The sequence below is a fragment of the Gigantopelta aegis genome, chromosome 9 (genome assembly GCF_016097555.1).
Source record: "Gigantopelta aegis isolate Gae_Host chromosome 9, Gae_host_genome, whole genome shotgun sequence".
Taxonomy (NCBI): Eukaryota; Metazoa; Mollusca; class Gastropoda; order Neomphalida; family Peltospiridae; genus Gigantopelta; species Gigantopelta aegis.
In genome coordinates, this window is record NC_054707.1 from 73611623 (window position 1) to 73637716 (window position 26094).

Genomic DNA, 26094 nt, shown 5'->3' on the forward strand with positions numbered 1-26094 from the left:
TGCATCTAGAACATGTTCCAGCTTATCACAGCCGCAAAAAGAATTAAATGACATGTGAACAGCATGTACAATGCATGTGTAACTTGCAATTACAGTTACATGTGGATGCATACCTGTAGGTACATTATGTACGTGAACTTACATGTAGTAAATGTTAAGGTTTAAGATGGATGCCAATAGCAAATTATCTTAATTGATAAGAAAATCTTTAGCCAAATTCAAGTAATATTTAGTTAAACAGATTGTTTTTGTTTGTTTTTTAAAATGAGATCTATATACACGTGTGTATGTATGTATGTACATGTACATAAAGAACACAATGTTTTTGAATGAGCTTCTTGCCAAAATGGTAATGACATACATTTAAATATATATTAACCAAATTCATCTTTAAATCGCATTTGGCAAATGATAGCTTAAACCCTGAATGTAATTATATTTGTGCAAATGTACATATTTAAATGACATCTTGCTGCCAATCGTTAACAAGAATCTTAGTAACAAGTCTAGCCATTTGGCAGCAACAGCATTTACAAAATAAAATATTTCCTTCCTGAAGATTATCATGTATCAAATAACCATACAGGTAACTATAATCAACTAATTTAATAAAAGGCCAGTAGATATAATTTTTTATTTTTTCTTTAAATAAGGTTAAAAAACCCCACACCAAACCACCAAAAGTAGCTTCTTCTAATGTAACGAGTCGACGGTGTGGCATGTTCTAAAAATTTTGAGTGAATTTACAAGTTCAAGCCTGTACGCAGGGGTGGGGTGGGGTGGTGGTGGGGGGTGGATACTCAACCCCCATAGTCTGCCGAGATCCGTCCGTGGATGTAAGAAACATTTCAAATTTACTTCCCAGAATGCAGGAAAATGCATCTCCTGCATACTAGATTTAAAAAATATTCGGGGGGGTGGGGGGGGGGGGGTTCCTCCCTAGCAACTCCAGCCCATTGATTAGACACACACCCATATAAATTTCTGCGTACGGGCCTGAAGTTTTATTACAAACTGCAAAACAAATCTTAGCTTAATACATATTTCAGTTGTTTTCATAAATGCAATCATGAAACACCTATCATCTGCAAGATTTTTTTTAGTGTATCACAGACTAAATTTTGCTGAAACAATAATTAAAAGACATTTGTGATCAAAACTTGCTAATATATAAGACGACATTTACAAAGAATTGCCAAAAAGTCTATATATGTACCAGGGCCCTTAATTAATACTGTTGAGTATACAATTTAATGTTTTTTGTTTAAACAATACTCCGAACATGGGTCCTTAAACAAATATTTTTGTTGTTCTTAAAAACTGCTATCTCAAAAATAAAAAAATCCAAGCTGGATACAGCTGACAAATTTCCATACTAATCCATACTAACCACTATTTTGCTATGCCACTATTGTTGACAGTTAGTTTGTTTTGTTTAACAACGCCAATAGAGCAAATTGATTTATTAATGTTCTGTTGGATGTCAACCATCTGGTAATTTTTACATATATATAGATCTATATAGTCTAGGAGAGGAAACCTGCTACATTTTTCCATTACTAACAAGGGATAGGAGTCATGTGAACAACTGACTTATGTCAGCAGCAATACATCACTGTTATGATGTATCGCTTTATTTCGTTCTCGGGTTGTTCAGTATCCCAGACAGGATAGCACATACCATGAATGATGATCTTTGAAATACCAGTCATGGTAGACTGGCTAGAATGAAAAATAGTCCAATGGGTCCACTGAAGAAGACTGATCCGAGGCTATTATTGTTGAGTAAGTAGTCTAAAAAACACACTGAAAATTGTTACTTGTAAAAAAAATTCACTTTGACTAAATGTAAATAATCACTGGCGAAACATCTGGTATATACTCGGAGATCAACCTGCTCACTGTCAAATTAGCCATGTGCCAATTTTTTATACAAACTGGCTACAACACATATTTAATTTACAAAAAAATGTTTGTTCAAATTAGTCACTTTTTAATACATGTCAGACACATAAGTATCAAAGAAATATTCTACATATCTGAAAACTGACTAAAGCAAAATTAGTTTCAGTGTGAAGTGTAAGCAGGGCTACTAGAATTTTTATAAAATCCACTAGCCATGGGATCCGTGATTTAAAAATTTTACTAGCCACGATTAAAAATTCACTAGCCCTACTTTAAGTTAATACAATTTTACTAAATAATAGTAATAATCAGATATGTCACCTAAAGAGGAAGACAGAGCTTAAAAACACTAACATTGGCGAGTTGGGATAGGGAGCAGGCTATTCATATTTACAAAATAGACTTAACTGCAACATTTGACGATTTCTTTTTACTAACCATTGGGCATGGCAATAGTAGTTATTTACTAGCCCAACACTGAATATCACTAGCCATGGGAGTGGGGCTACCATAATCTAGAAGCCCTGGTAAGTGTTTTCAATTGTCAGAAATTTACATCAAAATAAGCATGTACATGTTAACTCATGTAGGCCTACAGATTACCATAAATTATGGGCCTGGTAATCATTACTGTATGATACCTAAAACATAACCGATTTTCTTTCTGTCCCCACATACCCCGTCAACTGCATTCAGCACACACTGTATTGTTAATATTCAATTCCATAGCGCCATACCCAAAAATGTCTTTCTAGCAGGAACCCTGGTTATTATTTTTTTTGTTGTTGTCTGCATTCGCCAGGTGTGACCAGGCATGCACTGTAATAGTTATTACTACCAACATGTACATTTAATGTAAAGTAATTGATGTTGCTGAACATTGTTGTTTCTCTGAAAGAGATAGGAACCAAAGCTTCAAATCAATCAAAAACCTACATGAATATATTATGGCAGTTAACAGCATTTATAAATAAATTATTTATTATATTATTTATTCTCTATAATTCATCGTTTATTTACGTTTGAAAACCACTTTTAATCATGAGTGACATGGCTTTTTCCCCAAAAATATGTGAACTGTTAACAATTATCAGTTGTTCTGTATTAAACAATCACTGTATTAAACAATCACTTTAAAACATATCTCAAAAGTGACATTTTGGAGCAGTTTGCTGTTTAATACTGGTGAAAACTGACTATGTTAAGTCACTGTACATGGTCATGAATGATGAAGCAGATGAACCAGAATAGAAATGTCAATGATGTAAATTATTTTACCAGATAACCAAACTGCATGCAAGCAACGCAAATGAAGTATGTGCACTTAATTTAACAAGATAAGAAAACAATTCATAAGTTAAGTGTCAAAAGAAAAAAAAATAAAGATCAATAAAGTGAAAATAATAGCAAGATTCCAATAATAATGACAGATTCACTGCCGTGAACTCATTCAAAACAAGGTCAACGTCCTTTACATCGCTAGCGTTCTGTCCATGAGCAGCTCAGCAGATCATTGCCAATAATTGGATCTCAAAAGAATCTTCCTTTGCATATGCTTAGCAGAATATGTGAAATAAGAATTTACCTTCTGGTCTAGGCCTAGTTGGCTCGAAACAAACAGTGAGTAGCCCTGTTGTGGTGGCCATCTTTGATCAAACACCGTGAGCCTTAGTCTTTAAAACATGTCTCTATCCGTAACATTGCAGATGTTAATTTCACATATTGCATATGGACATTGCAATTAAGTAATATGATCATTTAAAGAAGCCATCGCAAAGTTACTGGGTATTTCCAACTGGTCATATACAATCCAGTGTATGTTGAAAACGCACTTCACCAGCCATCGGGGTCACTGGCTGGGTCGCTGTGACGTCATCGAGCATCTCGATACTATTTTCTAAAAACGTTTAAAACTAATTTATTTGTTATTATTTTATTTTATATGTAGTGTTTCATAATTAGCCAAATATTCCGTAATATTAAAGCAATTGTATACAACGTACTTTGGACCATTATATACATTCCTACTTTGTATTACCAGACATATCAGCACATCTATAATTTCACTCAGAAGTGCAGCCTGAGGTGCTTCCAATCACCCATGCACAATCGTGAAGATTGTGATCATGAACTAGATCGCACCCCAAGCACCATCACCCTGGATCCGCACCTGGAGTGCTTGCCTAAGAAATCCCCCACTCAGCACACTTTTAAAATACGGCTAATCGGTGTCTAACATATACTGTTTAAAATAAGTAGGGGATATTCCATTTCAAATATCAATAATTATAGAATGAAATGGAGATATAAAACTCAAAATAAGTGCACGATGTGCCTTAATCTTCCCACTCAAAGAGTATGAAAAAACGCACCGGTTGTTTTCATCGCGAAGCACGTGACGTGATGTTGCACGTGCGAAGGGTGCGATTTAAAATTGAACATTTAGTTTACACTGTGGTAATATTCTTTCTTGTTTGTTACTGGAACACTAAATCATAACCTTGCTCTGTAATGCCTACATTGTCCGATATAATACATTTTTGATAGAAGAATACAACTTTTTGTTTTAATGTATGCCTTTGTTTGGTATGCCTTTGGGTACGAACTGGTATGCCTTTGGGTACGAACTGGTATGCTTTTGGGTACGAACCGGTATGGTACGAAACGGTATGGTTACGAAACGACCTGATACCCTTTACAACACTGTGTAACTTTTCAACAATGCGACATCTCCAACGTCAGGAACGTCTCAGGGCTGTAGGCATGTTCCAAGTTAGCACCGCCTAGCGTATTGTAGTCCGTAGACGTAATGTGTCACAATCAGTCATTAGCCGAATGTGGGGCCCGATATCGACAAACCAGAAATCTGGATGATCGTCCCCGTTCAGGTACGGCTAAGGGCCACAATGCCGGGTCAGGACCGCTTCGTTAGGACTTACACTTAGAGGAATCGAGGTCAATCAGCCAATCAAATCGCAAGAGAACTCCGTGTTACAACTGGCGTTACAGTGTCTGGTCAGACGATTCTAGCAGACTGCATAGAAGTAATATCTACGCATGTCGAACCTACGTTACCCCACATTTGACTGCGAGGCTCATTGCTGCCAGACGTCATTGGTGTACACATCGTGGGCTCGGTTAATGTTTTCAGACGAGTCCAGATTCAATCACACCGATTTGGAGGAGGGTCTGTTATAGTGTGGGGTGACATCACTATGACTGCCAGAACCCAGCTGTATAGTGTTCATGGGAGGGTCACTGGGAAGAACTACCTTGACAACATCCTTGCACCGATCGTTGTGCCCTTCGCACGCCAGGCTGGACGCCAACAATGCCCGTGCTCACCGGAGTCTACTGGTCACTGCATACCCGCTGCAACAGAATATCACTACACTACCGTGGCCAGCCCTAAGCCCAGACCTTTCACCCATTAAGCACATGTGAGACATCATCGGACGACGTCTGCGAGAACGTCAACGTCATCAAGCAACTTGGCAGAATTAGGTGCCTCTCTCCTAGAGGAATGGGACAGGATCGCCCAAAATGTTATTGGACGTTTAATTCGTGCGTGCTTGGCGAACCGCGGGGGTTTTACCCGTTACTAGTGTAATTATTGAAAACATGAAATTGACAAGCACCACCCCTTTTGCCTATCTGTGTCTCCTCTAGAGGTTACTTGTCATTTCGTACCAAAGTCATTTCGAACTATCCATTTCGTACCATAGTCGTTTCGTACCATAGTGCTTTGGTCATTTTGTACCACAGTCATTTCGTACCATAGCCATTTCGTACTCTGCATCTTATTTTTGTCATGGTATGCCACTTCTTATTTTAATTGTTGACGAATAAACGTTGACGTGTAAACATACCTTGTAAAGTGAGCAAATGAATAAAGGTTTAAATGAATAAGAAAAGTAAATTAACGACGAAATGTGTTTCAGTGGCTATTAAAGCGGCATTATCCGGAATATTTTTTATTATTTAAGCATATAGAACAGAAAATCCAATTACGTTTGGTGCATGTATGATGCCGCACTCCGCATTGGTTTCACTACGCTGGCTTATCCAGGTCAAAAACAAAGCCAGTATTTTGAAAGTGGGACACGTTTGACGGGCTCGTACCGATCTCGGTTTTCATTGGTTTATCACAAGTATAGAATTCCCCAACAAGAGATTACGTGAGATTTCGCAATTTTTGAACAAATTTAACTGTCTTGATTGAGGGATCGTCTCATATCTCCAAAACATATTTATATCCAGGGGTCGGTGGGTGGGGGATTTGCCTTGAAATTTTGACAGTGGCCAGCTTTTGGCATACTAATTACGTAACGCTCTAGGGGTAGAGGAAGAGGGTACTGTGTTCGATTTACGTAACATTTTTCAAGACTATATGTTATTTTTATTCATTACTTAGACCTAAAAAGGTGTTTTTTTTGGAAATGCGCGGTCAGTCTAGGATCGATCCCCATCGGCGGATATATAAAAGACCATGGTATGTGATATCCTGTCTGTGGGATGGTACATATAAACGATCCCTTGCTAAAAAAAAAATGTAGCGGGTTTCCAAGGCGCGTGTGCAGGGATTTCAGCGGGGTTGGGGTTATAGACTGTGTTGAGCGAAGTTTATATGGGGCTATGTTCCCCCCAAAAATACATTCCAATTTTTTTTAAGCTTGGGCAAGTAAGGGTTTCGACCTCCAATACCCTTCCCCTGCACATGCACCCGATTCCTCTCTAAGATTATATGTCAAAATTACTAAATGTTAGACATCCAACAGCAGATGGAAGGAAGGATAGGATATGTTTTATTTAACGACGCACTCAACACATTTTATTTACGGTTGTATGGGGTCGGATGATTATTAAATCAATATGCTTTATCTTTGATGCCGTTAAACACCCCCCCCCCCTAACTTTACCCTTTCCAAACGAAATAATATTTATTTGAATTTGTCGATTTTAACACATAAAATTAAGAAGTGAAAACGTTCATTGTCTACTTTAGTATATTTTATTTTATAAATATATATATGATTAATGTGTTACTAGTATACAAACTAAACTTTGAAAGTTCTACTAACACTTTATAAAATATCAATTCTGAAATAGGAAGGTATGACTCGATAATACGTTGTCAAGATCAAACCGGTTTTAACTACAGCGCAAGACTTCACTTTTAATTTTTTGAGACGAACCCTACAATTTGAAATCGGCAAACGCACGTGTTAACTGAAAGCCTGACAACAGGCTGTCGTTTGTGCTTTGCCGAGCTATGGCGGCACAGGCGACGAATCAAGCGTATACGTTTGACGATATCCGTTCATAGCGAACACACACGACTTTTTAAAAAGTGCATTTGAGCTTGTATTTCACATTTGTACATGATGTTATAATATGGTAACAAGATAATGTAACTTTAACCCTATTGAATTCACTTTTCTGAACATAAACATGTATATTGCCACATGAAGGTGATAGTTTATTTTTAAGACGAACTGACCATTAACCCATGGCACTTTTGATCATTTCATATGATACGACCCCCCCCCCCCCCTTTATATAGGTCTACGCCATTAACCCACTGTTTTTTAAGGGATGGGGCTTCATAATTCGACATTTCATTATCAATAATTCGACATTTCATTATCTATCATTCAACTAAGCTGCACAATAAACGATTGAGGTACGAAATGACCAAGGTACGAAATGACGAAACAGACATGGTACGAAATAACCATGGTACGAAATAACTATGGTACGAAATGGTAAAATTGGGTACGAAATAACTATAGTACGAAATGACTATGGTACGAATTGACTGGTTACCCCTCTGGACCTACCTCACTATCCTGGCTAGAATCTTTAATGCTAATCCCTTGTCACACGAGTGCTTATGTTCTACCATTAATTATTATTGCAATAAATATTAATACATCTGTTATATTGTGTTATATTTGAATATCCCCTACTTATTTTGAACAGTATATGATTATTGCGACACTAGATCGAAAGAGTGGAAACCCGCTGCAGCCTCATTAAGCATCCAAGTATCTGTTACATATAGGCCTATTTTTTTCACATTCAGGATAGTACATGTCACGGCCTTTGATATAGCAGTCATCGGCCAATCAGTTTATCAATCGATCGATCGATCGATGGATGGATCGGTCAAACACGCTCGCTGTGACATAGACAGAATTTTTGCCCAAAACAAGAGAGGGGAAGGGGGTGTTTATGACAGGCATGGCGTTCTGCAGAATAGCCGTCATACGAGTCACCAAAAAACAAGTAAACCAAAACCAGCCGAAAAGCATTACGTGGAGGCAGGGAATCTTGCTAAAAAAAGAATCTGATGGTTTAGGCTGATATAAGGAGTAGCTTCTTAGCGTTTAATAAGTCCCAATTGCATTATATATATATACATCTTAGCAGAAAACTAGCTCTTTTTTGTTGAAAACGTATAACAAAATGGAGGACTCCCAAGTCGAGCACGCGAAAACACGTTCAGAGGCAGAGGCGAAACAAACGCGTCTTACCGCGGCGAGCTCCAGACTGGGAATGTAAGTCATCGGCCAATTGTTGTCGTTGGGGTGGGGGATGGTGCCCATTGAAGGCAATTATCATATGACCTATCACAACTTCCTGCCTTAAGGTTGATCGCTTGCGATAGGTCATGATGATCGCCAGTCCTGAAAGAGGGCCCATTCACTTTGTTGCTATTAAAGGGACAGACCCTAGTTTTTAAACACTAAGGCATATTTTTAACTATTAGAGCCGTTTATGATCACTGAAATCAAACATTGCTTAGATTTTATTGTTTAGATTATCCATTTCCGTACAACCGAAGTGTTTCTGCTCATCCTAGTGTTTCTAATATATTTTTCATATTTTTAAAAACGCACATGCATCTGAGAAGTAACGTTGCTGGAGTCGCATTTTAGTCTTATTTTTAAGGGTATTTCAAAGTCATAGACTCTTGTTTCACTCTGTTGTATCCAAATTTGTTACAGGTTTGTAAATTAACCAAACGTAGTGTCCATTTTACGGGTTGAAACTAGAGTCTAGGTGAAAAATATGCCACAGTGTTTAAAAACTAGGGTCTGTTCCTTTAAAGACACTGCCCTGAGTGTACTGCCATTTTTAAATGTTTCCGACCAATACCATATGTTAACGATTAAAATTACACACTAAATATATAAAATCTTCTTAAAATAAGATAGCACTCATCACGGCCTTTGATATACCAGTCATCGGTCATTGGTTTGGGGGGGGGGGGGGGACGTGTCCACTGGGCAATTGTTCAAATGACCCATAGCAAGAGCTTTACCACATAGCAACTTCTTGACCTATCGCAACCTTACTTAGGGCAGTATTTTTAATAGCAACAAAGCGAAGACTTACATATTACAATGGCGGCAAACTCATAACATTATCTTTATTAGCATGAAAGTAAAGACTCCATTCAGGACTGGGGATTGTGACACTGAAAATGTTAATCTTTTGAATTTTAAATTCACTCCTAAGTTACAATTTAGCTGGAACTGTCTATCCAGGTTAGTGGAATAATGGTTAGTCGTTAATGATTTGTTAAAGAGAAAAGTCGGTGTGTAGTGGCTCGCCCCACTTCAAGTTGTTGACCTCGGGGGTGCGTATATTGAAGATGTATACAGAACGATATGAGATGCGAACTCAGGACCTACCAGTCTTAGGTCCGATAGCTTTTAGAACCACTTCATTACAGATACTGATACGGCGTGTACTGTAGACGAATAAAACGATTACCAAATACACACATGATACCAAACGTCATAGTACACCAGGCGCATAAGCAGTGTGTGTGTGTGTGTGTGTGGGAAGGGGGGGGGGGTGGTATTTTAAAAAAGATTTTCTGGGGGAGCATGGGCCGACGCCCCTCCCCCCGAAACCTTCGCTCAACGTGTACTCCCCTCCCCCCAATATCTCTGCACAATTTCCTGTACACGGTGTCTGTAATATCAATCTAATTAAATTGCTGTAATATAACAATGCAACTTTTTAATTAATTTAACTTCACCATCAAACAATCTAATTAATTTAAAATCAGAAACGGCCTAGGTAGCATAGTTGATTTTAGAGCTACTGACTTCAAGGCTGGCAGGTGTTGGGTTCACATTGCAGTACCGACACCAGCTCACAGCGACGCACAGTCCAATGAGTAGCAAGGAACAGGTGGTTTTAATTTGCTGTAGCACACGGATTCAAGTTTTCAAGGAATAAGTATATAATGAATTTATTTCTTCATGGTGGAGGAAAATGTAATATTTTGGTTACCTAGGTATTTCTGGTGAACAATCGCACATCTCAAATGTTAGTTTGTTTTGTTTAACGACACCACTAAAGCACATTGATTTATTAGTTATTGGATGTCAAACATTTTGTAATTCTGACATGTAATCCTCACAGAAAACCCGTTATATTTTTCCATTAGCAGCAAAGGATGTTTTATATGCACTTTCCAACAAACAGGACAAAGATCTAGACCTTTGATATACCAGTCGCGGAACACTGGTTGGAATGGAGGAAAACCCCAAATCAGAGTCCACTTTACAAAATATAGAGGAGGGAAAATCGCACACCTCAAAATATTCGCATGGTCACACTCGCGTCCCTTAGAAATGACATAACCAATCAAAACATTCAAAAATGAGGTGAAATCAGAGCCTATACTGGTCACTTTGGGTTCATGTATCCGTCTGTTTAGTGGTAGAGCACTCGTGTGAGATATGATAGATCGCAGGATCGGTCGCCTTCTCTGGCGAACCAATGTCCCAAGACTGCTACATCAAAGGCAGTAGTATGTACAGTCCTGTCTTTGAAAGGTGCATACGTAAAACGTAATTTACTGCTTTATCAGTAGGAGTAGTTATGTGACGGCAGCAGGTTTTCTCCTCCTCTCTGTGTCTCTGTTTCTTTCTCTGTCTGTCTGTCTCTGTCTGTCTGTCTGTCTGTCTCTCCTCCTCTCTCTCTCTCTCTCCTCTCCTCTCTCTCTCTCTCTCTCTCTCTCTCTCTCTCTCTCTCTCTCTCTCTCTCTCTCTCTCTCTCGTGTCAAAATAGTCATATGTTAGACATCAAAATAACCATAGTTTAATAAAAAATAAACTGATGTGTCGTTAAACAAATATTTTCCTCTGAAATCCCGTCATTTCAGGTGGGTTTAGAAGCACAACGAGATATTTCTAACAGACCATCCAACAAGAATGCAGTGATCTATTCACCATGCGTATTTTGTTCCCTTCAAAATCATGGATACTTTTAGGTGTTTAAATAGCTTTTCTAATATTTTAGAGCTGGATTTTTAGTCAAAGTAGAAGGATGGAACCAACGGCACTATGGCAGCAGTGAATTTGTTCATTCAGATATGGCCATGCCGTAAAGTTCTGGATCTTACTAATCGGATATTAACACGTAGACAATTTCATTACAGATAGTACACTGGCTGAAATAGCTGAACGATCCAACGTTCACGCATGTAACAGAGGATTATGCTTCGTTATGTAACTCAATTATGACCGGTGTGGGGGCGATTTCCACGTGGTAGACTAATTAACAAAAACTATGCTGATGGAAAAAAATAAGGGAGCACTTGGAATTGAGGACTTAATTTAATTTACCATTAGCTTATAGTAATGTCTACTGTATTTCAAAGCTGTAATGTGGGACTGAATATCAGTAGTGATGAACAGATTGTTATTAACATGGTCACCTTCGGACACTATGGATCGAGGGCTTTGGTTGCAGTCACTATTTGCAGTTATTGTTTGTGTGATCCCTTATCTCTTTTCATCACTATATTATCTCCACGTGCAAACACCTACACGTATTATCAACACCCACCCACGTCTCCATCTGTCGTAAACTTTGCTTAAAAACACCGTTATATACCGGCAATATGTGTCTGTTGTCTGACAATATATCCTGTATTGTATTGCATTGTCTGTGCGTTGTGTGATGTGTCATGTTGTATTGTATTTTGTTGTACTGAACATGTATTATGTTGTATTGAACATTCTGTTGTAGTATTGCATTGCACTGTCTGCACAGCATCGCGCTGCCCTCCGTCGAATACTGTCATCGTACTGTACTGCACCGTATCGTACATACATACCAATATATAGCATATCCTACATCACACAGTGTGCGATTTTGGTTTTAAAATTTTAAGTGTCGTAAGGCAAATGTTTGCAAATCTTAAGAGCCCGCCACCAACCCAGCGAATCCTGCCGTGCGTCTCCAGTAGAACAGAAGATACACTAAATGTTTTGCTTGAAACCATGGGAAAGATCGCTATTCAAAAATAAGGCTTCATATGATTTTGACATATATGTTGAGTGTGTCATTTCGAAGAATCAATGTAACTTGTACAAATAATTTTTTACGAGCCATGCGAGCTCGTATGCTAGCCAATCTAGCGAGTCTTATATGATTTTTGTGAGCCTCGGGCTCCCAGACTCTCCTCTAAATCACACACTGCATCACATATGCACTCAACCGACTGAGCGAAATCCCGCCTCTAAAGTTTTGGAAAGACGGATCGATAACATCCTTATTTTTTCAACTAGGCTACTGTCTTGTGAAAGATCCCAGTGCCTAAATAAGGAATAAAATGTGTGTGCTTAAGAAGACATTTTTATGGGACCTAATTTACAAAGCTCTCATAAGCTCTCTAAAACATCATTGCATCGTCTATACAAGTTTTGTTTTGCACTGCACTGCGAGATCGCAAAACTACATTTCCAACGCGGATGTAAAATCAACAAAATTAAATTTGTTTTGTTTAACGACAACACTAGAGAAAATTGATTTATTAATCATCGACTATTAGATTTCAAACATTTGGTAGAGAGGAAACCCGCTACACGATTCCGTTAGTAGCAAGGAATCTTTTATATGCACCATCCCACAGACATGGTGGCACGTACAGTAACAATGACCTTTGATATACAAGTCGTGATGCAGTGGCTAGAAGGAAGGAAGGACGCTTTATTTAACGACGCACTCAACACATTTTATTTTTGGTCGTGGCTGGAACGAGTAACATCAACAGAAACAGTTCGAAATAGTAAGAAAAAGATGCTACAGTATTTATAATTCATCCATAAACACAGAGTATACCCGAGACGGTTAGTTTGACAAGACTGTCGTGTTTGTGTTTTCTTTAATAAAAATGTGTTGTGGTTGCAGAGGCGGATCCAAGGGAGATTGGAAGACCCACTCCCTAAAAATATCCAAGTGCCCCCTTTTTCCTGTTTTAATTTATTCCGCTTGTGATGCCCTTTTGACCTGTTGGTCCAGGTGCCCTTTTCCCGTTAGTACCCCCTTCCGCAAATATATCCTGGATCTGCTCCTGGTTTGCAAGATGAGGTGCATGGGTGAGCATGAGTTCCAACTGCGCCACTCCTCTCGTTCTACTCGATCTCTACGAAGGAAGGAAATGTTTTATTTAACGACGCACTCAACACATTTTATTTACGGTTATATGGCGTCGGCAATCTCTACGAATAATAAAAGTCTGTATTTAAAATATTTTATTAATTTAACTGTTTAAATTATAATTAGATGACTGCATTAAAAGAATCTCGAATGCTAAAGGTGAGCGAGAACGTAAGATGCACAAATATACTTAAAAGACTGGTCCACTCATGGTTGATTAAATCGTAGCGCCTACATTTAAAAACATATTAATTACTTCAGTACTGTTTTAAAGTATACAGAGATATGAATGTTAAAATATATTGTTATTGTTAATATTGAAATAGTGTTAAGCAATTGTGATATGAGCAGTCTGTATTGAAATTTCATCCGCAAACAAATGAAAATCGCTTGGTTTTTGCTATTTATGCAGTAGCCTTCAAACCATTGCTAGTTGTTTAGTAATCGTCATCGATCCCATAATACACTGGGACTGGTTATCGCCATTTCCAGTAGGCTAAGCAAGTTTAGTGAGTTATAAATGTTTATCTATTCATTGTGGACAGTCTTAACAGTTTGTTTCGCTTTAGTGTTCCGTAATTGTAACGGAATTATCGTATAAATCAGTAAGTATCCTTACTTACGTTAGTATTAATTGAATTTCAGTTGTTTTTGTTTGTTTTGGTAAAGCTGTCAAGAAACTTCAAACGGATCAGAAATGAGAAGCTCTGCCCAGTGGCACCGGTTTCATTAACTGTGCACTCATGTTTTTGCCATCATGATAATTGACTGGGTTTTTTTTTTACAGTTAGGAGATGATTTTACAATAATATTTACTTGTCTGGGTTTACTTGTCTGGTCTGTCCAGATAATACACCCATTAATCCTGGGGTGGAACTCGGGTACAAAAGGCGCAGCTATGACTAATGGAAAGGAATGTTTTGGTTAGCCTGCACCTCAGCACATTGTTTTATCAACAAACTGTCATAGGTCCTATCATAGCAGTGTTTCTGCCAGAAAGAATTTTTTGGGTATGACACTATGGAATCGAATGCAACAACAGTCAACGGGGGTGGGGTGGTGGGGGGTGGGTTAAGTTTAGGGTTAGGTTTAAGAAAATCATACAGTAATGATATAAAAGTAATTAATTTTGTGAAAAAGTTAAGTTAAAAAATAAAATCTGCAAAATGTTTTGGGTACATCGCCATACCCAGAAACCCTGCATTATGCATCTAGGTAATAATGATAGGTCATTGTCATATTTGATCAAGGTTTAGATAATAATAGGTCATTATCATGATGATATAGCTCAGTCAGTTAGAGCTCGCTTGAGGTGCTTACAGCGCAAGATCAAACCACCTCAGGGGATCCGTTCCAACTGAATTGTGTTTTTCTCCTTCAGACCAGTTCACCACAACTGGGCAAATGCAGTGGTATGTTCTTTCCTATCTGTGGGATAAATGAAAAATTGGAAAAAATGAAGTGGGTTTCCTCTGATGATAGCTTGAGTCACATCCAGTTCCGAATGCTGGTCAACTTGCCCCAAAAGTTTAAACCAACTTGCCCGTTACCAACTCGCCCCATTGTTTAGACAACTCGCCCCAAACTTTACTGTCTGTAAATAATTGTGACAGAATTAAAAATGGATGTCCACAACTTGGTGTCATTTTATTTATTAATATTACAGAGAAATTCCTCTATTATGACCACTTATTAAATGATTTTATATTAGTGCTGCAACGATAAACTGGTATACCGCGATAATTGATCAGCTCGATACGAACCATGGTACAGTTTTGAGTATCACAATTTTTATACACTATTTTGTTTCTTTGTATCTTATTTGACTTGAAATAGGCAAACAAACAAAAACCACATCATTTTATTAATTAGTGATGACAGGAAATATAACAATCACGTCAAGCGTAGTCGGCTTACTTGTTGGCATACAAAGTGAAAGGTCGGTTATACTTGGTTCTAACTTCTAAACAAAACGTGTTAAAAGTCCAATGAAAATAACCAGTTGACGATAATTACAAATAAATGTTTTGTTACTTACACATTATTATTCATTCTTCATTTACGTTGGAATACGGCTACAGCTATCATCTTCAAAGAAATAAACCAACAAATGACAATCACACTTAACTGTTTTTTCACTGAACTTGGAATACTTTGGCCGATCATTCAAAATACCTCGGCTAATAACCTTGGCTCTGGTTCGGTCGATCTGCCGAAACATTGCGACTCAATACGTACATTTCCATGTCAAGCGAGCAGCAACGGAAAAGCCCGATAGTAAGGATTTCCGAATCAGTGTGACAATTTATAAATAGTTTGACACTGTCACACCAGTGTTCTAGTAGACTAGTATTGTGTTAAAAAATAAAAACATGGCCTAAAACATTTAGCCTGACAGCTGAAACTAATAAAGATCATTAAAACGATATGCCTTCTGTTTTCATTAACCACCCCCCCCCCCCCCCGAATTATGCCAATAAATATTAAATTTAAATAATATCAACTATATTGCAATAGATATTGCAATACAGTTTCATATATCTCAATACGGTTTTGGCCGTATCGTTGCACCCCTATTTTATACTGGGGAGATCTTAATAACGGATAAATAATAATCTATTACAATGAACTGTCAAGCCTATTTTAACCATGTTTGTCAGTGTTTCTATCAGAAAGAAATTTTTGGGTATCGTGCTATGGAATTGAATGCAACTACAGTCAACATGGGGTATGGGGGGCGTCCCCCAGAAAAAAAAATAGGTTAAGTTTAGGGTTAGTGTTAAGAAAATCATACAGTAATGATAAGAGTAATTAATTTTGTCAAAAAGTTAAAAAAACCAAACAATTTGGGTATGGTGCCATCCCGTTTTACCCTCTGGCAGAAATCCTGTTTGTGTGTTCCGTATTTCCTTAAAGGAATGATCAGGCATGGCTTTTGGACTCCGACTGGTGTGCATATTCAACAATATTTAATGCACATTATTGCTTAAAATATTGGTATACATATTAATTTAAAAAATGGTAATGCTATGAGTTGACTAAACAGTGTGGGGCGAGTTGACCAACCATGTTAGTTTGACAAGACTGTCATGTTTGTTTTTACTTTAATAAAAGTGTGTTGTTGTTACATAGGTGGATCCAATGGGGATTAGAAGACCCGCCGCTCCCAAAAATATCAAAGTGTCCCCTTTTCTCTCTCTTAATTTTTTCCCTTGGGATGCCGTTTTGAGCTGTTGGTCCATGTGCCTTTTTCCTGTTAGTCTTCCCTCCTGCAAATATATCTTGGATCCACTCCTAGTTTGTAAGACGAGGTGCATGGGTAACTGGAAAGTCCATAACAAACACTACTCTAACCCTAACCCTTCCCCTACAACATATTAATAAGGGGAGGGCTGGAGGTCAGAATTACCAAATGTTTGACATCCAGTAACCGGTGATGAATTAACCAATGTGTTCTAGTGGTGTCGTTAAACAAAACAAACCAATAGCCGATAATTAATTAATCAGTGTGCTGAAGTGTAAATGGCAGGTTTCAAGTTAGTCCTAGCGTACATTTCGTTCATGTTAGATTCTTGTTTGATTACTGTGGCCCATTAACATTTTTATTCGTATCTTAAACTACTAAAGAAAATCGTTTATGTCAACACTAAAACCACACTAACTGTCAAAATTTATGTAATTCCGTGTTCCATAGTCGGCAGACAATGCATGAAATATATCGTATACAAATATGCTAAAAGGCAAAAGTTATTGTGACATGGATTGTTTGGATGTAATAAATTTGTGACATGGATTTATGGATGTAAACCAGAGAAAATGTGCATGAAACAGCTCAAAGAAATGCAACCAAGCAGTTGTTGCAGCGATTGCATTCTTTGTGCAAGAAACATGGAATATTTGGGAGAAATCTTGTCCAGTGTTCACCATAAAAGGCCAGACATTCTATTGCAAATCATTGCCACTCTGAGCAGCCTTCAGAAGTCCAGAAGTCAGAAAACACCATTAGTGAACTGTTTGATGTAATTTAGTCATGCCACGCCTCAGTGAAAATGACAGATGTCGAGTCTCAGGGATACTTGAATCTGGGACCTCACAGTGTGACGTCGCACATCAATTCATTGCCCACAGAAACACCATCTGGCACTTATGGCAATGATATCAACAAAACAACCAGGTCAGGGACCGTCCCCGTAGCGGCCAACCACCCGTGACAATCCCTCGCCATTCCCAGGAACTTTCTCCAGCGTTTAGTGGCCTCAATAAGACGACGGTGCCAGGCCTGTATCAATGCTCACGGTGGACACACTTGCTACTGACTGTGTGAACTTCGCTCTGGACCCCCTCTAGTGATGTGGCTCATTTGCATATTGCAGGTGCGCTCTTTTCATGGACTATTGCTCATTTCCATACCTTCGGACATTTCTCTTTCCATGTGATAACGTTTCAAAGACCAGTAAAAACATCAATTATCTTTGTCTTTTGCGTGTCACAATAACTTTTGTCTTTTAGTATATTTATTGTACATATGAAGCTGAAATAAAAAGTGTGCAGCCTTTGTTTGTCTCCAGAGAAATTTTATTTGGAACATTTTGATTAGTGACAGTTGGCAATCAATTTAAAAACTATTAGCAGCTACTTGGCTATTTAATCTTACAGTGCAAGGTTTGAATTTTACCACAGCATTGATGTTACCCTCCTTACTTGCTGTTGTATCACAAAAATCTGCTGTTGTAGACTGCAAGAAAAATGCTATGGTGCCCTTTCTGGTTTGTAATGTTCAGTGCCCTTCCAATACATCTCTATTTGTTTATGTATCCTTATTTATAAACAAAACATTAAAATTTGAGAAAGAATTGACCATTTGACAAAACAATCCGTTTGAAACAGCACCAATTAACCATTTTAATTGGTCTACAAATATCAAATGTTAGACAATTGGTGTCTAATGGTCAAAAACTAAATTAATGGAATTAAAATATTTCTGCCATGTACCATATCTAATTAATTTTTCGAAATTCATGTAACTGTATGGGACGTTAAAAATAATTTTATGGAAAATATATTTCATCTTCGAGAAAAATACATAGTTAATGTCATATATGTCATTTGAGGTAATGAGTACACTGGTGGCACCTACGTCTGCGCACCTAAGCATTTGTGTTATATTTTAAAGTTAAAATATTTCTTTAAAAATATTTGTTTCACCGCCACAGTACAATGGAACAATAAATATGTTACAACCAAAGTTATAATAATGAATGCATTTTTAGTGGGACCCCCCTGCATTTACTGGCCTTCATGACGGCACGTATGTCTGCGCAGCAAACATTAAAACAACCACTTCTGTCCCTAATGTTTACATAAAACAGAAACAAACAATGGATTCAACTTTTTATAAGTTCTAAATAACAAACACTTCCTGTTATAATCTGTTTCAGAAACATTTAGATTGTGCAAATGAGATAAATATAAATGGTGTTCCATGCTCCTTAGATAAAATGACAATATAAAAAAAGCCAATGTGAAAACAATTGATCATTATTCAACACAAATTGTCTGTTATTAACTGTGTAAATGAGCACAAATAGTGTTCATTAGACATATAGGACAATCAATGATAATTTTGAAACAGACTATATAGCTAAAATAGGTCATGCTGCAAGTGCAATCTTCAAAGTCCGTGTGCAGCCATTTTGCATTGTGTCACTCAGAGGGAAATTCAAAATATGCTTGGATGTTTACGTTAACAGATAAAATAAGACATTCGTTTCATTTATTGGTTCATAAATTACTATAAGGTATGTATTGAAGCTTCTATATAAACTTGTACAAGTTGATATACAAGGTTGATCATTACAACGTTGACAGACACGTGTTTACAGGTGATAGAAAAACACGTTGATTGAGGCTGGCAAAAGTATACTTTTAGTGCATTAATTCAGAGGGTTTTTTTTCAATAAAAGTGTTATCGACCAGTTTTATACATATATTCACAATCAAGATGTGTTGTTTTAACAATGGTTTTGTGAATTAAATTAACATTGTTTGTTTGTTTACAAACATACCCCGACACTTGTTTCAAGACGTAATGTAACGTCATTAACGTGCGCAGACTTTTGTGCCGCACAGACTAAGGTGACATGAGTGTACATATTTATGACCAAATTTGAGATACATATTAGTTTACACTGTATCTGTTTACAGGCATCGGAATAAGTCGAAAATTATTGTTCATGAATGTTGTACCAGAATGTTACCACATATCATGGAAGTTGAGAATGGTACTCCGTTCTCCACAAAATCTTATTTTAAAAACAAAAACTACACCCCCTCACATAATAAGTTATGACTAAATTAATTATTAAATACATGTACATGTATATCAACTCGTACAAAGAGGACAGTGATATGAATGAATAACAAAGGACAGTGTAAACGTAATACATAGTGACTTGTAATCAATAGGTTATCAGGCCTGGATTTTGTGGTAACCTATAAATCTATACAAGGGTTACCAGCCACTATGCTTATTTTGATGCCTATCAGGACCCACTTCTTGCTTTGAATTGAAATAGAATATCATTCAGGAAAATGGATCTTGAGATACAGAATTTACTGTATATAATATAATGTGTTCAGATGTAGATTGAATGACATTTGTTTTAAGTTGAGATAAAACCCACACCAGAAAGTGGTTTAACCAAGTACAATGTACGACTCTAATAATTTTGAATTAAAGTACTACTCCAGATGAACTTAGTTTGATTGGAACACATTCATGTACGGTAGTCTGTACTTTACTGCTAAGTACTATTGTACCAAAAAAACCTTTTCTTCACTATTATGTTGTGATTTGTTGTGCAAGTTTAAAAAATCACTGCATAATTCTAACGTATTAAATGCTACTTGCTAATCAGTTTTAAAATTAATTAGAACTGATGTACATGTATGCACATGTGTAGAATCAACATTTTGAATTTTTTTTTTCTCAGGTTGTATTTTCAAACATACACTTTGCAGTCTTTGTTTCATTTACAAGGGGCTCTGTTAGTGTTGCCACCAGGGGTTCAGAAATGGAAAATATTTTACTAGCCTGCCAGCTAGACCAGAACAAACAAAACTTTAGCTAGCCTGCCAGAATTTCTACTAGTCTGCCAGCCTATAGAACAATATGTTATTGTTTAACAATATAATATACACTATCTTCACTTCAAATGATATATGTATAAATTAAAAAATCATTATTAAGGACACATATTTGGTAAGTGATCAACATCACATGGCAAACAAAATCAAGCCCCAAACATTTTGATATATTCTTGTAAAGACTAAATTTTTCACATTTCTTTGACATAGATTTACAAAATTCAAGAGACCCTTCTTTACTGCCATTTAACAAAACCATGTATTCAAAACACACCGGCAACATACTTTCATCATAAATAAGCCATTTCTAAGAAGTATTTGACTTTTGACCGGCTCTGTTTTCTGAATGTTACGATTGCGCAGGTCATCTTTTTGAACCATTTGTTTGAATGGTTTGGAATTTTGGCATACAGATTCAAGAAAAAAAATGAGTCCCATCAGTCAGAAAAAGACGGATCACCTGTTGGACTGGCATTTGCATTTTTTAACTTGTCCGTCAGAATATTTACTCGCATTAAGCACCTCTGATGTACACACACGTACACATTCATATATATACTACTCAAAAGAATTTAAGGGTCAGACGATATTTTCGACATTATTTTCTGAATGTCAATTATATTAGCTAGACCATAATGTCACGCATTGTTCCATTTTGACGAAAGTGGGTCTAAGCAACCCATAAATGAATTAAAATCCACTGTCATTGACACTGTCGACTAGTTCTAATGGCGAAAACATGCTTACATTTGCACGTAAATTAGGGCGAAAGCGAAAGGTCTGCTAAGTGCCCATAACTTGCTTTTTCACAAAGCGCTTCATTTGCACGCTTTGCATGTGTATTCCATGTTCCCAATGCTGAATTTCCGTATAATTGGAGCTTGCGTTCGTGTACGGTGCACACTCCAAATTCAACAATGGTACGACGTCAACTGACTATCGAAGATCGAGGAAGGGCTATTGCTTGGCTTCAGGATGGCAATACGCAAAGAAATGTTGCTCTGAGACTTGGTGTCAGTCAGAGTGTCGTTGGCCGACTGGCAACAGTACCAAGCAACAAATTCTGTTCGAAATCGTCCACGTTCGGGAAGACCCCGAAGCACTACAAATAGAGAGGACCGCTACATCACCAATATGGCTCTACGTCAACGCACAACCACTGCACGCCGATTACGTGACAATCTGCGGACTGCAACTGGAACTCGAGTGTCTGATCAAACCATACGCAATCGTCTGAGAGCCAATAATCTACGCTGCCGTCGCCAGGCTGTTCGACCACCACTCCTACCACGTCACAGAATGGCCAGACGTCACTGGTGCACGCTTCATCTGCGGTGGCAACGTGTTCAGTGGGGTCGAGTGATGTTCACTGATGAGTCCAGGTTTAGTCTCCAGTTCAACGACGGTCGGGTTCGTGTCTACAGACGTCCTGGGGAACGCTTCTCTGACGTTAACGTTAGACAACGTCACCGGTTCGGTGGTGGCAGCGTCATGGTGTGGGGCGGCATCTCTATCCACCACAGGACCCTCCTCTATGTGGTGGATGGCAATCTGAATGGAATCCGCTATCTGAATGAGATTATCCGGCCGTTGGTTCTCCTAGGCCTTCAGCAGATTGGCGGCGGGGCAGTTCTGCAGGATGACAATGCCAGACCCCACCGCGCCAGGGTGGTAACGGACTTTCTCTGACAACAAGGTATCACCAGGATGGATTGGCCAGCATATTCGCCTGACTTGGCCCCAATAGAGATTGCCTGGGACGAATTAGGCAGGAGAATTCGGGATAATCATGCCCCTCCGGCCAACCTTCATGATCTGGGTCAACTTCTTATGGCAGAGTGGCAGGCCATTCCCCAAGAGTTCTTAAGACGTCTGATCAACAGCATGAGGCAACGATGTGTCGAGTGTATTCGCGCCAGGGGTGGATTCACACTATTAAACGAATGTTCTAATGTGTAAAATCAATGTTTGACAACCTTCAACTTTGACAGCATGTCATGTGACTTTCTTAAATTCTTTTGAGTAGTATACATCACATGTGTATTTACATGTATGTGTATGCCTATACAACCCGGGCATTGCCATGTCCCAGGCAAGTTGGAATTGTGTTCGATAAATATATTTTCGATGACACTTGTCCCATTGTAGAGTAGATATATACATATATATGTATATTCAAATGTTGATTTTATTTAATTTCCTATCATGATTTTTAAAGCTGGCAGATTCATAAAATATCTAAGTAATAAAAAAAATGCCTACAGTTTGTGTTCTCAGAATATGTGTGTGTGCTCGCACTAATGTTTGTCTTTATTGGACCTTACCGGCCTCGGTGGCGCAGTGGTTAAGCCATCAGACTACAGGCTGGTAGGTACTGGGTTCGGATCCCAGTCGAGGCATGGGATTTTTAATCCAGATACCACTTGCACCGACCAGTGATCCATAACTGGTTCAACAAAGGCCATGGTTTGTGCTGTCCTGCCTGTGGGAAGTGCAAATAAAAGATCCCTTGCTGCCTGTCATAAAAGAGTAGCCTATGTGGCGACGGTGTGTGTGTGTGTGTGTGTGTTTCCTCTTTAACAAAAAAACCCAGTGCCCGAATGACCATATGTTTGACGTGCAATAGCCGATGATAAGATTAAAAATCAATGTGCTCTAGTGGCATCGTTAAATAAACAAACTTTACTTTATTAGACCTTGTAACTTTTCTAAGCTGCTAGTAATTAGTCTCCCAGGCCAATGGAAATATTTCTTAATTTCTACTTCTGTATTAAGCTGCATAATGTGTTTGTGTTCTGGTACATCATTAAAAAATAATGCCTCTAGTGGGTGGAATGACTTAGTTCGTTGTTGGTAACTGATTTTGTGGTTATAAATAGACTACTTATATTGTAACTCATTTTCATTTCCTTTATGTCACGGTATACAGTACTGTAGGTCTCACTGACCTAGTGTGTATGCATGAGTCATTTGTTTAATACGTTATAGATATCATGTTTAAATATATCTTACACATATGTTAATGTCTTTAATGAGTTAAGTGGTAATTAATCATTATATCATGTACATGTATTTCTAAATACCTTTGCATTTTTAGGCTCATTTTATTGATTGATCAGTGAATTACTTTGTGCAATTTACACATCTCCAGTGGTTGATAGCATTATTGATTTTTCACCCCCATGACAGGCCTGGCAGAAAATTCAACTGGTCTCTTTACAGTAGACCATGCCTCAAGAAACCACTATCAGTCAGATCCTAAAATTATCTTTATTATGCATTCCCGGACATTTATTTACTCTCAGTGATAGCATGTTAGAGTTACAGGAGATTTCTGCAGGGTTTATCCATTACTCCCATGTACGAGTGTGTACTGAGTAGTGTGTGTTCCGAGTGAATGGTGTTGGATTTTGTTGTTTTCATCTCAGTATGTTCAGCTGTTTCAGAAGGACCGCAGACCCTCGTCGAGACATCATGTCGAAGGCCAAGTCGACTCAGCCAGCTGTGATACACAAGGTTATTATGGTGGGAAGTGGCGGTGTCGGCAAATCAGCACTGACACTCCAGTTCATGTATGATGAGGTGGGTACCCTTCTTAAATACATTTAAAATAATAATGTCAGTCTCTCTGTCTGTCCCACATATAGTTTTCTGGCAGGGGTCGAATTTTATGCTATTCCGCAAATAGTAAATTTTGAAATGGAATAGTAAAACAATTCTGCCAATATTCCGTCATGAAAGTGAAAATAAAGCACAGAATACCGAAAATCGTCTGTGACTATTCCGCTTATGCTTTCCCTTCAGCTACATTTTTCTGCAGAACAAATCCTCGTGCTATTGTGACCTTTCTTATGCACTTACTGGTACACAATAAACATCTTTTTGATTGAGACTAATGTTTGGAGTGAGTTCATTTGTAATTCCAGCTAGTACGCAGTAATGCATAGACTGGTATAATAAAGAATTGTTCGTTACGCAGTGTTATACAGGGAGACGTCGCACAGTCAGGAAACTAGTGGTACATTAATAATTGAAGGGATAGTACATTTTTAGACGGAATAGTGTTTTTTGAAATTCACTATTCCTTTGGGATAGTGGTAAAAAAATTAAATTTCAACCCCTGTCTGGATGGGGTTTTTTCCCACAATGCCTTCAGATATTCAGCTGAAATTTTGTGTACAACTTTATTGTGTATTTTTACAGATCTAGTTATATTTTCATGGAGATTTAATTTTTTTTTACTGAGTTATGATCCTTGAACGTAGGAGATATTAAAATTTGTTATCTGGATTTTTTCCACAATGCTTTGAGATATTGACCTGAAATTTGGTGTACAACTTTATTATGTACTGTTACAGATCAAGTTTCACTTTCATGAAAATTTACTCATTTTGGTAAAGTTATGGCTTTTGAATTTAGGAGTTCAAGGTTTGTACACACTTAAAAAGGCCCTAAATTTGAAGGGTTGCCCTAAAAAGTCCCTATTTTGATGATCTAGCCCTAAAAAGCCCTATTTTTGACGGGCAAGTTCACAAAAAAGACCCTAAATTGGGCCATATAAGCCCTGAAATCGATACATTTTTCTTCTTCCGGAAACATTAAATAAATTGCCAAAAATACGTCGATATCTACATTCATTTGTTGATCTCTGCTTGCTCTAACGTTGGTGTGTAAACAATACCAAAATAATACCAACGATTCATTCGCAAAACATCGTCAATATTCTGTGTTATTTGTAGAAGGATTCATTCGTAACTTTCAGGGAGTGCATGATTGGTCATTCTGTAACGATTTCGCTTTCTCAGCACGTGCCCACTTATAGACCGGTGCTAGAATCGAATTAAATACAGTTCTAAAAATGCCTTGCTGGGTTCGGCTACCCCTTTCGGTCGTAGACTTCCAAAAATCACATAAGTCGTCCTTTTTCACAGTGTTTATTTAAGGGTTTCAATAGATCATAAAAACAATTACAGTTAACCAGCAAAATAACTAAGATTTTTAATAGATTTCATTATTGACATTGAGAGATACAGGTTACATAATAGTTATTCAAATTTCCCACAACTCAACCACCATTCAATTCCCCGCCAATGAAACATTAAGAATCCCAATATGGATTACTATTTGTTTATTCTAAGAGAATGAAAATCCATCGAAAACATCTAAAACGTACCTAAAGCTAAACATTCATTTCCACTCGTGAAAAAACCACAAGATTCCCAAACGTGGAATACTTGGTAATTTACGAGACAGAAATAATATTTCCTTCACTCAATTCCTCTCTCCAAAATTCCAATAATCTTCTTTCTAAAAATATTTTAGTAACCTCTCAAGTGTCAATACAAAATAAGTCTAACAATAATGTTAAGGTTTACGGTAATGCAATGCGAGACGGTGACAATTAACAAAAATACACTACCATTTAGTTAATGAATTACATAATAAATAAATAGCTTACCACTGTCAGTTCTCACATAATAAATCTAAAAAACAAAATTTGGAATAACCGAGTGAGAGAGAGCCATTCAAAATCTACACATAAAAAAAAAACCACAATCAACAAACACACATGTA

General features: G+C 37.7%; 2 protein-coding genes across 4 annotated transcripts in view; one reads left to right on the forward strand and one right to left on the reverse strand.

Moving 5' to 3' along the window:
- Positions 1-3745, reverse strand: part of LOC121381134 (mediator of RNA polymerase II transcription subunit 1-like) — a 42007-nt gene extending 38262 nt beyond the window's left edge. Inside the window, exon 1 of the mRNA XM_041510276.1 lies at positions 3491-3745. Coding sequence (XP_041366210.1) covers positions 3491-3551 — 61 coding nt within the window. The 5' untranslated portion in view covers positions 3552-3745. The remainder of the gene's footprint in view (positions 1-3490) is intronic.
- A 10100-nt stretch (positions 3746-13845) lies between these two features.
- Positions 13846-26094, forward strand: part of LOC121380534 (ras-related protein Ral-A-like) — a 64099-nt gene continuing 51850 nt past the window's right edge. For 2 of the 3 annotated variants that reach the window (XM_041509382.1, XM_041509380.1), the window contains exons 1-2: positions 13846-13979; positions 23958-24102. In XM_041509382.1, coding sequence (XP_041365316.1) covers positions 23995-24102 — 108 coding nt within the window. In that variant the 5' untranslated portion in view covers positions 13846-13979; positions 23958-23994. The remainder of the gene's footprint in view (positions 13980-23957; positions 24103-26094) is intronic. The other variant, XM_041509381.1, reaches the window with a different exon arrangement.